The sequence below is a fragment of the Planococcus citri genome, chromosome 5 (genome assembly GCF_950023065.1).
Source record: "Planococcus citri chromosome 5, ihPlaCitr1.1, whole genome shotgun sequence".
NCBI classification, from domain to species: Eukaryota; Metazoa; Arthropoda; class Insecta; order Hemiptera; family Pseudococcidae; genus Planococcus; species Planococcus citri.
The window spans coordinates 59,422,119-59,438,893 of record NC_088681.1 but is presented as its reverse complement, the minus strand read 5'-3'; the positions used below and the strand labels follow the sequence as shown (position 1 = coordinate 59,438,893).

At 35.2% G+C, this 16,775-nt stretch overlaps 3 protein-coding genes across 4 annotated transcripts in view; all 3 read right to left on the bottom strand.

Annotated features, from left to right (window-relative positions):
- The window catches only part of sbb (scribbler), a 133,734-nt gene extending 123,913 nt beyond the window's left edge, over positions 1–9,821 (bottom strand). Inside the window, exon 1 of the mRNA XM_065368644.1 lies at positions 9,296–9,821. The gene's annotated coding sequence lies outside the window, so the exon portion shown is untranslated. The remainder of the gene's footprint in view (positions 1–9,295) is intronic.
- Positions 9,822–10,436: 615 nt separating this feature from the next.
- LOC135849136 (eukaryotic translation initiation factor 3 subunit J-like) lies at positions 10,437–12,019 on the bottom strand. The gene is made up of 7 exons (XM_065369399.1): positions 11,758–12,019; positions 11,599–11,681; positions 11,384–11,491; positions 11,156–11,309; positions 10,928–11,089; positions 10,712–10,851; positions 10,437–10,631 (listed from the first exon to the last, which is right to left on the bottom strand). Exons 1-7 carry the CDS (start codon positions 11,765–11,767, stop codon positions 10,578–10,580), a joined length of 711 nt encoding a protein of 236 aa, XP_065225471.1. The 5' UTR covers positions 11,768–12,019; the 3' UTR covers positions 10,437–10,577.
- An 877-nt stretch (positions 12,020–12,896) lies between these two features.
- Positions 12,897–16,599, bottom strand: casp (Fas associated factor casp). 2 transcript variants are annotated; one of them, XM_065369394.1, is made up of 14 exons: positions 16,379–16,599; positions 16,052–16,120; positions 15,733–15,967; positions 15,455–15,659; positions 15,080–15,380; positions 14,867–15,002; positions 14,647–14,792; positions 14,410–14,564; positions 13,970–14,106; positions 13,730–13,892; positions 13,564–13,660; positions 13,363–13,494; positions 13,199–13,276; positions 12,897–13,120 (listed from the first exon to the last, which is right to left on the bottom strand). In XM_065369394.1, the coding sequence occupies exons 1-14, from the start codon at positions 16,412–16,414 to the stop codon at positions 13,040–13,042; spliced, it is 1,971 nt and encodes a 656-aa protein (XP_065225466.1). In that variant the 5' UTR covers positions 16,415–16,599; the 3' UTR covers positions 12,897–13,039. The 2 variants fall into 2 exon arrangements, with proteins under 2 accessions (XP_065225466.1, XP_065225467.1); XM_065369395.1 differs by having other exon boundaries at positions 15,080–15,377.
- Between the last annotated feature and the right edge of the window lie 176 nt (positions 16,600–16,775).

Sequence of the window (16,775 nt, the reverse complement as noted above, 5' to 3'; positions counted from 1 at the left end):
ATTGTTCACGAAGACTCATTCGTTCATTATCAGAATCGTTCACGAACGAAAATTTGTTCATTCAAAAATTGAATGAATCGTTCACAACAGACGATTCATACATTCCCGTAATCAGAATCAAAATCGTTCATGAACGACGATTCATTCGTTCACATTGAGAATCGTTCGCGAACGACGATGCATTCGATCACATTGAGAATCGTTCGCGAACGACGATGCATTCGATCACATTGAGAATCGTTCGCGAACGATGATTCATTCGGTCGCATTCAGAATCGTTCGCGAACGACGATTCATTCCTTCACATTCAGAATTGTATACGAAGACTCATTCGTTCAGTATCAGAATCGTTCACGAACGAAAATTCATTCATTCAAAATTTGAATCGTTCACAACAGACGATTCATATACATTCCCGTAATCAGAATCAAAATCGTTCGTGAACGACGATTCATTCGTTCACATTGAGAATCGTTCGCGAACGACGATGCATTCGATCACATTGAGAATCGTTCGCGAACGACGATGCATTTGATCACATTGAGAATCGTTCGCGAACGATGATTCATTCGGTCGCATTCAGAATCGTTCGCGAACGACGATTCATTCCTTCACATTCAGAATTGTATACGAAGACTCATTCGTTCAGTATCAGAATCGTTCACGAACGAAAATTCATTCATTCAAAATTTGAATCGTTCACAACAGACGATTCATACGTTCGTAATCACTTAATCAGAATCAGAATCGTTCGTGAACGACGATTCATTCCGTCGCATTCTGAACCGTTCGCGAACAACGATTCATTCGGCCGCATTCAGAATCATTCATGAACGGAGATTCATTCGTTCATAATCATATACATGTACTTTCACAAACTGTAATTCATTTATCAAAAATTGAGATCGTTCGCGAACGACAAATGCAATTTATTGGTCCATAATCAGAATTCTTTACGAACGATAATTTACTTGTTCGAAATATGAATCGTTCACGAACCATGTTTCATTCGTTCACATTGAGAATCGTTCACGATTATTCACGATCACGAATAAAGATTCATTTATTCAAAATCAAAACTGTGAATCGTTCATGAACGATGATTCATTCATGCGTGACCAGAATCATTCACAAACGACAATTTTTTCATTCATAAATAAAATCGTTCACGAACGACGAACGACAATTTTTTCATTCATGAATAAAATCGTTCACGACAGACGATTTATTCGTTCATAAATAGAATCATTCGCGAACGACGATTCATTCGTTCATAAATAGAATCGTTCGCAAACGACGATTCATTCGTTCACATACAGCATCATTCACGAACGGAGATTCATTCGTTCATAATCATAATCTTTCACAAACTATGATTCATCAGTTAAAAATTGAGATCGTTCGCGAACGACGATTCATTGGTTCACAATCAGACTCGTTCACGAACGATAATTTATTTATTCAAAATTTGAATCGTTCACGAACGATAATTCATTTATTCAAAATCAAAACTGTGAATCATTCACAAACGATGATTCATTCATTCGTGATCAGAATCGTTCGCGAACGACGATTTATTCGTTCATAATTAGAATCGTTCGCGAACAACGATTTATTCGTTCATAATTAGAATCGTTCGCGAACGACGATTCATTCGTTCATAATTAGAATCGTTCGCGAACGTCAATTCATTTGATCAAATCAAACAAAATATAATCAGAATCGTTCACGAACGTTGAAAAATTGAAATCGTTCGCGAACGATGATCTATTGGTTCATAATCACAATCGTTCATAAATTATGATTGATTTGGGGATTCGTTCGTTCATCATTAAAATCGTTCACGAACAAAAATTCGTTCATTCTTCGTTTGTGAACGACCGACGATTCATCTGCTCAAACCTCAAAATTAAAATCTTTCACGAACGACGATTCATTCATTCCTAATCGAAAAAATTATTCAGAAACGACGATTTATTCGTTCATATTTATTAATTAGAACCGTTCTCGAACGACGATTAATTCGTTCGTAATAAAAATCGTTCGCGGTTGAGAGAAGACGACTCATAACCAAACATATGACCAAATTGGGTTCAGAAGAAGCTGCGATTTTCGACAGAAAAAAAATTGTAAAAATCGAAAATATATAATCTGAAATTTAGAATTATTGGTTGAAAATTTTTTCGTGAAGTTACGCTTTTTGTAAACTAAAAAATACACTAGTTGGCTAAATCACGATCACGTTTGAAAACATGGATGGGCATTTTCGTTCTACTTATAAAATCAAACCCGTAATTTTCGCCTTCTATGTACTGACTGACACCGGTACAAAATAAATTGTTCAATTTGTTACCGTAATTATCTACGGTTGTTAATTAAGATTTACACACGGCGCAGCAGCGTTGGCATCGTCGTCGTTAAATACTCGCTTCATAATGCTAGGGCAGGCCCTGCGCCGACGACTCCGCAACATGCACCGATGCAAGGCAATTAATTAATCGAATCATCTATTATTCCATTTACAAGTAGTAGTGTTCTTTTCCATTCTATTATTTTTTCTTCTCCTATCGAGTCTCACCAGTATCGTTATTTTTTGCCCCTGTAATCGAGGTTGATCGTTCTCATTTTCGTACTTTGTAAATCATAAATGTATACTCATTGAAGATCAGAGAATATAAGAAATTGAATAGAGAATTGAAAAAACACGACCTTAAGACGTTTCAAGTCGAGCACCGAAGCAGCCCCCTCCTCCACCCTCTCTTCGAAAGCGAGAAACAGCAAATAAGAAAAAGACGTACAAATAAAAAGACTATACATATACATAATACAAACACGTTACTTACATATGTTACCCAATGGGTATAAAAGGACCTGGAAGCAGAGACGTGAGGGGGGCCACAGAGACAGGGGGCAGAGCGAGCGAAGAGTGTTAATGGTGATTTACACACGTGTAGTGTGTATAATACATGTACAGATGCACGGTGTATAATACCTACGTTTACGTATTACTACAATGCTATTACGTTATTATGAGGTTTCTTAAATGGCTTTATTTGCAAACGAGCTGCTCGCTTTGCTACTAGGTAGTACTCGTTTCGTCGTGTAGACTGTGGAGTATTTTACACACCAACTTGTATGTAATACGACCATATCCACCATAACCTTCTCGAGCAGCTAAAAATTACCCTACCCACTGTCGAATCGTATTCGTGTCGTCGTCATCGTCATCGTAGTAGTAGTAGTGGTAGTCGTCACCACAAAGACAAACACATAGGTAGGTGTAGGTAAGGTATACATACACTATACAGCATTAAAAAAAAGTAAGAACGAAAAAGAGAGAGAGTGAGAGGAAGAGGAGGAGAGCATAAACAAGGGCTTACCACGTTGTCGATATAGGTAGAGGTACATGCTACATACATAATAAAATACACACAATATGTGTATGTGGCGTCATACCTTCTCAATTTTCCAGCTTGGTATGGCTCAGACTTCAGCGTGTGTATTAATTAAAATCACAGAACGAATGTAAGAGTCGTTTTGCCCACCTGTACAAGATTTGAAGGAAGGACCTACGAATTTCGGGTGCAGAAATTTTCAAGATCCAAATTTTGAATCTGGATCCCAATTTGAGATTCATATTATTTAAACAAGAATAATCTTTATAGATCCGAATATTTTGGAATTTTTGGAGATGTTTCGATTGAAGTATCGCAAACAAAAGCCACAATAATGTTTCAAGAAAATCTCAGAATTGACTCTCAATGACGTTTCAAAAGGTCAAAAATTATTGAAGACGAACAATCTGAATTTAGGAGCTCGAAATCAGACATTTTTATTTCTTAATTTACAGTCATTATTATTAACAAAATTGATTTATAAAATTCTTCAATACGAATTCCGATGTAACCTTCGAAACTGAACAAAAACTACATTAAAAGTTGAAGGGATACAGACAAGAAATCAGTCATTTTGTTGCAGAACTTTCTTGTTAGCTTTTGAAAATTGAACCAAAATTGATGTTCGATGCCTAAAAATTCAATTAAACTTCGGAATTTTTTCAACTTTTTTTGAACATGGAACCATTTTGGCAGAACACTTACCTTTTTTTGTTCCAGCGTGTTCAGAAGAAAGTTTTTTTCTTATTGATACTGTTTTACTGATGAATTTTTTGCGATCTTTTTCGTTCTCACCACTTAGAAGTTATTGGTTTCCATGAAAAAAAAAACTGAAAATTTTAGCCCCCCAAAATTTAAATCAACTCGTGCTGAGAACCCCCCCCCACCCCACTACCCACATCATCAAAATTCTCAAAAAAAATGAGACAAATCCAAAAAGTTGAAATTATCAAGATTCTAAGATACATTCTACTAATCCTTCGCGATTTGGTCCATTTCAACATCAGAAGAAACCATTCAATAGTTTTAAGCCTTTTGAGCTCCCCTCCAGTCTAAAAAATTGAAATAATTACAAAATATTTTCACTTTTTTACGTTCTAACTCATGGATTTAGTCAGTTTTCATCAGAAAAGCATAATTCCATAGTTTTGACACAACCCCCCTCGCTCATACAATGAAAAAGGAAAACTTGAGCTCCTCTTTTCTGCAAATAATTGGATATACTGGCTGAAAGATCAAGTACATACTACATACATCCCTATTTTTGGAGAGTTATTTAGAAGAACTTCGATTGTGTAGAGATTGAAATATTGAAAAATTTACTAATTTGATTATTTCTCTCACTTCTTTGAACCTCTATAATATATTTAGCTAGGAAAGGACTGAGGGAGGTTTTCATTGAAAATAGGGGTTACATATGTATGTACATAAAAGGATTTTCACGTAAAATGGAGAATTTTTCAACTTTAAAATTTCAAGTTTTTATTCGTTTCAAGTGTGAAATTATTTTCTACAGTCGAGGCATCTCTGCAAGAAGGGCAACATTGTGGGAGAAGGTGTGGCGAGGAAAATTTTCCCTTGAAAAAGGGCTTCATTACAAGGATACTGACCAGATTTTTGTAAATTTTTACAGACTTCAATTTTTGATTTTCCGTGAACTTGAGGGATGTCTTGATACAAAAAACCAATTCTTGAAAAAGGGGTTATTCAAAAATAGAGAGAGAAAAATCGAATTTTATCCCCCCCCCCCATTGGCGGAATTTTTCATTTCAACAATTTTGTTTCGACTAAAAAATTGCAGTCATGTGGTAAAATTCTCTCAGGAAATCAGGATCATGAGACAAATTAGTGAGAAGAGGAGGAGATTAAATTCTCTGAAAATTATGAAAATCAACAGACATATTCTATTATTATTTGGACATTTTGACATCACGCTCACTTCTTCGCCCCCTACCCCCCCCCCAAATTGAAAAGTGATCCTTAAAGAACAACTATTTTGACTTCTCGATGCCCATTTGAGGTAATTAATTTTCGGACATTTTGGAACAACACTGACCTCTTCGAACTTCCCTCTCTCCTACAAAAATAACAAAATACACGAAAAACCAAACGCCAGAGAATAATTCTGAACCCCTAACGCTTATTTGAGATGATTTTTGTGCATCAAAATTCATAGTTATAGCAAAAATTCACCAAATTGATAATTTTTTCGACTGAAAAATTTGAAATGAAAAGGAGATGAGGGGAGTGAGGTTGAATGCCCTGAAAATATTGAAGATCGTTAGTCATTTCAGTCATTTTCGAACATTTTGACACTACACTACTTTTATTTTTCGACCCCACCCCCTCAAAAAAAAAAAAAAATACAATAAATAATATGGAAATCGAATGCTGAAGAATAATTTGGATCTCTCAAGGTTCATTATATCGAGGTGATTTATGTGCAGCAAAATCTCTGAAAATAACAAAAATTCATTTAATTCTCCATTTGTAAATTTTTTTATCAACAAATTTGAAATAAAGTGGGAGATAGGTTAAATTCCTTTTTACTTTCAAAAATCACTATTTTAATCATTTTTGAGTATTCTGACACCACGCTTACTTTTTTGGTCAAAAAAAACACAAAGATCGAATTCCAGAGAATGATTTTGACCTCTCAAGGCTCATCCTAAAACCTTAAAAACAGCCAAAAATTGACCAAATTTGACAATTTTTCGGTTCAAAAATTCGAAACGGTTAATCTGGAGACAGTAGGGACATTCCAAGCCCACGCCGAGCAGATAAAGAGGACGTTTGAAATTCCTAAAAATTTGAAAAACCAAAGTTTCAATCATTTTTTGTTGCCATTCAACTTTTCCAGCTTAACAGCACTATAATGCACATGGCAAGTGTTGAAAAAATTCGAGAGCATTTCCATTGAGCTCCTAACCTAGTCCATTGCAAGTCTGTCGTGCCTCAAATCAAAGTACTTTTACTTAAATTCCAAAATCAACGATTCTTGAATTGGGAAAATTCCAGAGTTGTAACGAGAAATTCTTCAAATAATGGTTCAGAAAACATTGATGGCGATGATACCTCACTCAATTCCAACCAATCATGGAACAGCAATTTTTTTGACCGATTAATCGATTATCTTCGATTATTTTGGGACGAAATAATCGATGCAGCATCGATTATAATCGTTACACCTCTGGAAAATTCTCGTGGTTTTCGAAAATGTTGACGCACACGACCTTCCAGCAGCTTTGCAACTGAAAAAAAAATTGTGACATGCAACAAAATGTGTACAGAAAATTATGATTTTCAAAATTTCGAAGGATTCAACAACACCCTCACCGGTCTGTTAGACCCTTACTATGCAAACATAATTTAGGAATTCACCTCAATCATTTTTTAGTTCGCAAAAATTCTTGAAAATTTCGTGGTTTTAAAAATATTGGGGCACGTAACCTCCTCTCCAAATAGGGAGGGAGGTCTCCATGAGCACCATGTTATTTCCCCAAGCTCACCTCGTATAAATTTTCACCAATTTTCGAACTCAGCAATTCGAATTTTTTAAATACAAATAGAATTTCCATTTTACGTGTTATTTGTTATTTCAGTCTGAAATCAAAATCCATCACTTTTCAAGCCTGTTTCTAGACAATTTTTAAATGATCCTAAAAATATTTCTGCAACTCTTTTCCACGAAAATTTGAATTTATACACTCATTTTCGACCTTTTTTTTTTTGACAAAACTATCATTTTTAATATCAATTTCAGCAATTTTCGCCCTTCAAAACAATGGGATTCCAATATTCTCGCAATTTCTAATCAAAAATCGTGAATTTCCGTCAAAACATCGTCGTTTCATCTTCCCATCCAGTATTTCAATAAAAGAGAATATTCTCAACAGCTCTTATTCTTTTTTTTTCAAAAAAATTGAAATCCAGGGCTCTCACCTTACTCTTAGATCCAAACAAACTCCTTCAAAAATCCTCAACCAACGATGTGAGAATCCAAAATATTCTGAATTTACGACACTTCAGCAACGAAAACTCACATTTCGATCTCATTCTTCCTCCAGCAGTTCAAAATATCCCATTTTCGTCTCAACAACTCTTCCTCAAACACCCGATTCCTCAAAAAAAACCTACACTCCAGCCCTCCACCCCATCTACTTCTTCACTCGCGAGCCAACACTGCTTCCTTCTCTCACCATCGTCATCGATCGGCTCCCTTAACCCACAACGAATCCACTCCGGCATCATTAATCTTCTTCTCATAGGGACACGACGACACTATACAAAACAAAAATCCCTTCAAAAAAATGAATTTAAAAAAAAACCTCTCGATACTCAAAGAACGTTGCACATTCCACCTTCGACCATACTATAAAGGAGTAGATTAGCTGTATTATTTCTATCAACCTTCATCATCATCATCGTTTCACCTGCATGTAAAATAAAAAATGTATCCATCTCCTACATCTCTCTCTCTCTCTAGTCTCTCTACGTGTGTGTAATGTTGTTATTGATAAACCGCTTCTACAAATACTAAAACGAGTTACTACGCGTACTCGACGAATCTCATTAATGAAGTCTGTATAGTAGAGTATCAAGATGAGGAGGACGACGACGACGAATACGAATGATTACGTATAAAAAATTAATTTAGTCGCGTCGCTGGTCGCGGGTTCTTGGGTCGAGGCAGTCGGTGGTGATGGTGGTGGAGGCGGCGGCATCTTGAGTCGAGATTTTTATCGGTGAATCCGACGAGGTAGAGAAGAGGTAACACAGCTACACACCAAAGAGGTAAAGAGGGACAGTGGATAGTTAGTTACACGGTACTGTAGGCCGATCGAGATTTCCTTGTGGCCACTTTCTTTTAGTATCATTTCAAGGTTACGTATTACGATTTTTTTTTTCAGTATATTTTGGATTCGGAATTTCTCGTACTCGTACTTCATCAAATCAGAAAACTCAGCAGTCAGCACTGAAGACAGATCGACGACGACTCTTATCTACTCCTACTACGCAGTTTACATAGTCGAAAAATCGTTCCAATTCTTCGAATGGCAGGTCGAGGATCGATGAAAAAATTTCCTATGACAAACGTTTTACTATACACAACAATCACAAAGTACACGTAATTAATAAGCTCGTAACACGAAAACTTTCTGTGGCAGGAGGAGGAGGAGGAGTAGGGGACAAGGGGGCTGCAAAGAGACCGTAAAAAATTCTCGGTTCGGTGAAACGCGTATTATCAACGTACGGTTTACGCCTTCATAGGTAAAATTTACGACTATCGCGGCGGCTATAAGCAGCTATATATTTATAAAAGTGCAATAAGCTTGATAACGAGGCAGCGGTAGGTACTCGTCGTCGACAAGGTACACACAAATTCGCCCAATATGACTTTCGGTTTCTTTGAGAGCGAATAATTGGCCGGTTTCGAGAACCAGAATCGTAATACAGTTCAAATAGAGTACTTTAAGTACATGTAATCGTATCGTCGAATACACCACTGTTGTTGAGGTGACTGATGATGGTGTTTCTTCTACAGTACGTAAAAGTAAACAAACACCCGAAATGATTGCAAGTCGACCGACGAACGATGTAAAGTCTAGATAATCAAAGTATTAATCGATGATACGCCGAAGATTACTAAACAGCGAATAATATACGCCTAAATATCGTCGAATAGTTATCCATGTAAATCTGCACAAATCTTGGACGTCCTTCTGTTAGCCATAACACAGAATACCTTGGTTAATAGGCTAGGGTATTGGATTGGGATTGGAGACTCGTCCAATGAACAGATTACCAGTCGGTTCGAAGATCTGATTTAGTTTCGGTGGAATATCCAATAACACACAGATGACTAACTAAGTAATATATAATATAGAATGAAATCTTACTCGGTATATGGGATGTTGATTGTATACACGAAACACCACATTAACGTATTGTAATACTACGAACTTGTTAGTTTACACACTAACAAACGAATTACAGCGAAATACTAAAAACTCTCGAACTGATTCGCACCAAGAAACCGAGCACACAGAACACTGAACGAATAAAACTTACGCACAAATTACCACCAACATTATTATCAACACTATTAACACCCAAAAAAGCAATAAAGTGATGTCGGAAAATACATATTTTATAAATTAAACAAAGGAATGGCAGTCGAATAAACACTATTCACGTTCGATATAAAACGTTCGCCGAGCTAAAACTATATGCAGCGAGAACTGTATTAAAAAAACACCGATGTATACACGAATTAAAAACACTTACACTTCGACATTTATTTCTTTTTTGTTCAAATAAAAAGAAATTAAAACAACACAACACCTAAATGTTGGTAAGTAGATGTGCAAAATTGGTAATTTTTACAAAAACGGAATTTATTTTTAACGTCGTAACGATTGCCATTCGTTCATTCATACTAAAAAATAATGCATTCGATGTACGATGATCGATACGAGTACAGAATTTCCCAACGAAATGTAACACGATAACTGGTCGAAACGTTAGGGTCTGGAAGCCAAAAAGGTTGGTAGAACTGGTCGATGATGTAGGTACCCCAGTTTTCTTCGTACTTTGGGTTTTTTCGATTCGTTGCTTGCTTCGTAGATCATTTCTTTCAATTTTCTCGATTTTATTTCATTAATTAAGACTTGGAGAGAAATTAATTACATAAAAAGGCTTGTACTTTCAGTACTTCTCATTTTTGAGACTGACTGAATCTCTTGTGTTTTGATTTTCGAATTCTGTATTAGGCTAAAAATGAGCCAACGAACTACGAACCGTATCTTATTCGATACTGTGCGAAATCCAGCCAACTTCGTCTCATAAAACAATTTGACCACGAATTTATGTTCTTCTCACGCTGCACTGATGATAAATAAATCATTAATTCGATAATGAAAACGTCGACGAGTAACACAAACAAGTTACACCATGATCAACGACTAATCTTCGCTGACGCCTAAACCTAAATCTTGTATTCGACAGTTCAACATAAAAAAGAAATCCGAGAAACTAAGATTCAGCTCAATTAGAAATTATATTCAATAATAATCACATAATAAATAAACATAATAATTTCTTACTAAGAAGAAGAAAAAAAAAATTCGTAACAATAACTGATGTATAACACTAACTTACTCCGTAACCGTAGAAATCATCTTACATAAAATCATCATATTCATCGATCGTGTAAGCTGAATATTCATCGTATACCTAAAAAATCGAATAAAGAAAGCATTAAAATCAACATTTTCAAACCGGAATCGAATTTTGAAACGTTGAAAACAAGGTACCATATCGTTCTGCTCGACTCGTATTTTAGCTTTGCCTTTGCCTTTAGCTTTCTTGCCTTTTTCGTTTTTCTCAACTTTAACTTTTTCGTTGAACATATTATCCATGTTCATTTTGAGTTTTTTCAGTTCATTCGAGGTTACTGCGAGAAAAACACAATCGATTAGGCAACATGAAATTAATATAAATACGTCGAAATTTCGGTAACTGGGTCTTACAATCAGCCGAAACATCCTTGATAAATTCTTCCATAAAAACGCTAAAATGTTCGGATTTCTTAAACGATAATATTTTTTTACATATCGCATCCTTGAAGGTGACAAACTCCTCTTTGGTGGTAGGATTCAATCCGTCGAGGAAGCAACTTTCATCTTCGAATCCTGAAAAATCCACGTTGCAGGATTTAAAAAGGTGTAAGGAGTTTAGGACGAGAAGCTTTGACATACCTAATGTTTCTTTAGCCAGTTCCAGATCAGCTTCTTCGATTAATTTCTGGCGTCTGAGTTTTTCAGCTGCTACTTCTTCGGGAGTCATGTTCGTTGTATCTATTTCTTTCTCGAGTTCGCTTCGTAGTTTTGATTTTCTTTCGCGTTCTCTTCTCTACAGGTACGAATATTGATGATGAGAATAAAAATGTATACGATGGAAAGTAAATATGGGATAAATGAACGTACTTCTCGTTCTTCGATAGCTTCGTCCAACCTAGACTTGGGTTTCTTGGATTGAGCACTTTTCTTCTGCGGCTCATCTTTTCTCGAGTCTTCTTCGTCTTCCCAATTATCCTAAATGAGGTTATAGGAATTAAATGTAGTTTTTTCTTTTTCGTATTCGATCATATTCGCCAGTAATCATTTCACAATAAACAAAGTGCTATAATAATGATACAAACCTTGATATTATCATCTTCGTCTTCTCCGACCCATTTACTAGTGGCAGATGAGGCAATAGGAGTAGGTTCGAAATTTTCTGAATCTAGGTTTAGAGGGGAAGCAAATTGAAATAAATGATGCGAAAATGAACGTTAATCAGTAGTATTTATGATACTTACCCCAATCCATGACGAATTTCAAATATTACTACAAAATATGCTAAGATTATTGCGCGAGGTTGAATACAAGTTGTTAGCTTTGAATTTGATCAGTTTAAATCGTCTTCTATGATTATTTACCGGCTTTGAATTGAACATAACTATTTAAGATGATTTAATTAACGCGAATACTTCGTTTCAACGCACGACACGAATATTTATTTCCAGAATAAAACGTCAGAAATATTCTGAAAATTATCACGTTGTTGTTTTGTTTTTTTTTCGCATTTCATCTGTTTTGATGTGACGTCATCGTGAAATATTCGATTTCAAAAATCGAGATGTTGACGTCACTTGACGGATTTTAGTTAGGTAGGTAATAGAAAAAGATGCCTATTTTATCTTTTTAAAATTTTTTTCTTTAAATATTTTGAATTTTTGATGGGAAATTTTTGAAAAATGATTAAATTTTCTCTTAAAGTATAATAGAAGGACTTTTTTAATGCTCGAGCTAAAATATTTAATGATATTTTTCGAGTGTTCGAGTATTAATAAGCAATTCTCCATAATTTTTCATCAAAATGATGAAGTTGACTATCACGAATCACGATACCTTCTTGATCTCTTGCCTTGTTTCTCGTACTAATTTTCTCAAAAATACCTCGAGATCGTCATCACACAGGTCATTGACCTTCTTCACGATGAAAAATTTCACTCATCAATTCCGAAACAGACAGTAAACATTTAGCATTAGACTTTATATATAAATACACCACGTAAACTACATAATAAAATACAAATTAAAATGAATAAAAGCGACGTACATTAACATATCACAGTGAAAAATTACATATGATATAATCCGTACCCGTTATTTAATATTTCGCAATGTAAAAATTAAAGGAAAAGAAAAGAAAAATAATTGTAAAAATAACCAAATGAAAAAAAAATTAATCAAGGTTTTCTACTCGCTATTGTTTTAACCTACCACGTTACGTATACGATTGCGTACTTGTAATTAAAATTTCAATGCAATACACACACACACACATTCGACGACGAAGTAATAACGTTAAATAGGTCGATGGGGCGACGGAGGGGGGGAGGGGGTGTTGAATATAGCGTAGGAACGTAGCATATATTTTTCCAATACAACGTCGAAGATTTTTTATAATTTTATTGCGATCGATTATATGAGAGAGAACAGATAAAAATAACACAACTACCTCAATTCGTAAGTATTTTCAAAAAATACACAAATATAAAGAGTAAATTAAAAATAATAAATATTTTGTAGAAATATTCATCGTTCTTCGAGTATGAGCGTTTCTTGCGGGTACATTTTCAATTCTTCTAATGTACTTTCAGGGTTCATCGACGTAACCTGCGGCAGATGAGAAAATAATCATTGTAAATTTTAGCTTCGTTGGTAAAAATTTTCCAGGAATGTTTGTGAACTTACATCTTTTCTTGGAAAACTTGTGATTAACTTATAATCGGCAGGGTCGTAGCCTTTAACAACTAGAAAATCCAGTAATAACTGCGAAACAACGAATCAAATGAGTAAAAATTGACAATAGACCACAATAATCAACGTACAAAAAAATTTATCATAAAAATATTAACCTGTAATGTATCAGTTTTCAAGAATTTGCGTTCCAAAAACTGTTGTTGTACTCGAATTCTTATTTTAGTTAAACCATCGCTTCCATCAGCAGGTTCTGGTGGTAACTTGGACTCTAATGCGCGTCTGTGAGCCTGAAATTACAAGAAAATTAATACCAATGAACGAATAGAGTTGATTGTGATAAAGATTCGATTATTTACTTCTTTTTTAGCGGCTTCTTGTTGTTTGGCTGATTCGACTTTTTGCTGCTCTTCTAATTCTAATTGTTCTTGTTTACGTTTCGCTTCGAATTTAGCTCTAAAGAAGAATAAGTTGATTAGAAAAAAAAAATCACCAGTTGGTAGACGAGAAATCCGTTAAAATTACCTATCAACTTCCAACGATTCCTGATAAGCTTGATCCTGCTCGAATTTTATCATATCTCTGGCGTTTCGTTGCTCTTCTTCCTTACATTCGGTGATTTGTTGTTCCGAAAACATATCCACGGTTTGGATCAAAGAAGACAGCAGTTCGTTCAGACCAACATTACCTACGAATAGAAATAAAAACACCGATGATTAGCAAACTGAGTGAGCACTGTGTGAAGCAAGATGGCTCAAAACGTACCATGAATAACTGATAATATTTCGGTATTTCTTCTAACTCTGGTAATAATCAATATAATAGGATATTTTTCGGTTTTCATGCTTCTAACTGAATGAGCAGCGACTGAGCCTAATACGTTATACAACGCGTGAAGTAAACTGCGAAAAAGAAAACACTAGGTTAATTATTTCTTTCGATACGGATCACGTTATGAAGGTTATTTCGGGTCATTTCGACTGAAATCTTTTCAACTAAGAAAATCAGCAATAGTTGATCTCTTTTTGCCTTTTTCTTTCTTACTGTTTCGATCGAAGATGGGAGTGAGATGCTCCCTCTCTCTTTTAAAAGTCTTGATTTTCAAAACGAGCTCATTTTTAGAGGCTTTCCAAGGCTAAAGATCAACTTATGAGAGAGTTTTCTTAATGAACGAAATGATTCGAGAGCGATGAAAATATACGTACAATGTTTTGTTATTATCTAACGTAACATCCCATCCCCATACGATGAAATGTTCGGCCAGATACTGTAGAACTGATTCAAAACATAATAACTGACTACAGAACACATTTGTTAATACACTGTCGTTATGATGTAAATAAACAGCTAACAATTTTCTCTGAAAATAAACAAAACCAAAAAAAAATTAGTAAGAATTACGACAGAAGGCGAATACGATTGTTTGATAGTGACTTCCTTACATCTTTAGCTGGTTTGGAGCAAGCTTCTTTAAATGCTTGATCTAATGTACCGGGGAAAAAGTCCGGATGAGCAGCTCCATATCTTTCTTGGAAGGATACGGCGAATTGTATACTTCCCATTGTTTCGTTTTCGAATTCAGCGGGTACTGTAAAACATATGACCAGATGTTTAGAAAAAGGGCTATCGTTAATTCTAGGAAAACAATCGATTGTATTTTACCTAACGAACATGAGCAATTGTTTTTCGGTGGGAAGTTGTTTGTGTCTTCGAATAAGTCGTCTGCGATCACACTTTGCATATCTTCATCGTCGTTGGACGAATACGACGTATCAGTATCTGAATCAGGAGTGGAAATCTGAAAGATAAAATTCAATTATGTATACAGTGCGATAAAAAAATAGCCTGGGAAAGGTTCAACGAGGTAATACTAACTCTAGTGTAACGTTTCTTCTTATCAAATCGTCCTTGGGATACCATAACTGGAGCAGCTCGGAAAGATAAATCGTGTTGAGGTGTGTTAAGTCCCAGCTGACCTAATGTTAAATCATCACTGGTGCAGGAGGGAGGCCATCCTGACCATATTTGTTGACCGACTGGAATATCTGATTTGTTAAACATATCTTGTTTAACATCGAATACTTTCTTTGTGCCTGAATGATAAACGGTGTAGTCGCGGTGGTGAATTTCGTCGAATATGTGTAACTTGAATTTGCCATCTTCCAACGAGCTGCTACTACAAAAAAGCATCACAGTTTAGTCTAAACTGAACTAAAAAAAACATTATACTCAAAGTAACAAAAAAAATACCTATTCGAATCGTGAATTCCATTGACTGTTTTCTTCGAACTACGAGCAACATCGTCATACGATACGGTTAATTGAACTGGAGAAACGAGGGGTAAATTTTTCAATTTCTCTTCGTCGCTTGGCGAATTAGGACCAGGCCAACCAGTAAACACTTGCTGGCATTTTGGCGCGTTCCATTTCAAAAGGATGGCAGTTTTTAAATGATCTGTGAAATACAACATGGTCAGCACATTTTCCCAAGATGGTTTCATCAAATCTCCAAGACAGATTATACTCACCAACGGTGTCATTCTCAGACAAACGAAAGCTTTCTGTAGTATCTAAGTTATGATTATAGATATTAAAAGTTATACGAGAGCTGGATGTAGACGCAGGACTAAAGTAATCATCGCTAACGGTGACATTATTCGAAAAAGATGGCTGATTTGAAACATCATTCATATGAACATCATTCGATTCAACTTCCGACGGTAACTTCTGCGTTTCTCCTGGTATCAATGCTTGAATAGCTTTCTATAAAATTTCATCAAAAATATAATATTTTCATCAGTCAATAACGTGCCAATGCGAAGAATTATTTTCCTCCATGAGTCTTACCATTAAATCCCATCCTGCTTGTTCCAGATACTGTTTCGCAGTATCGTTATCTGAAAGTCCAGTGCATGACTGAAACAATAAAGAAAAAAAAATTTTGAAACGAGTTGAAAAGAAATTTCAACGTTGACACAGATTCCATCATCGATGGGTAATTCGCAGGTGAATTATTGTCCCATGAAATACCAAAGATAACTTCTCGTATCGTTGAAATTAATTATCTACGTTTAGAAAACAATGAGTAATAACACAACGTAGATCAATCGATATTGAAAAAAAAACATGATTAGGCGTTATTGAATATCTCACTTCAGAGCAATTGCAACTTACCTTCAATGCTTCAACCATTTGATCATGATTAGACATTTTATAACTTGGAATTTGGACGACGATTTACCATGAATATTACGGCCGACAGAGTACGAAAAATTTAACTTTTGTCGCAATTTCTTTTCCTTTTCAAACTCATTCACTACTTTTTCTTTATAAAAATTATGATACGAACCAACGATAACGAAAACAAAGACATCTTCACATACTAAAAAACTGTGGAATACAAAGCACAAAAGAAAGAAACAAAATTAGCAGTGATGTAAAAAAAATCAGCGAAAAAATTTCGAATTTGACTTTTCGGTTTCCTCATTTGACCACCCTGATTTCTGATTTTTTCCGTCAAGATTTTCGTAATTACCGGTAAAATACCGTAATTTTGGAAAACTGTGAAATT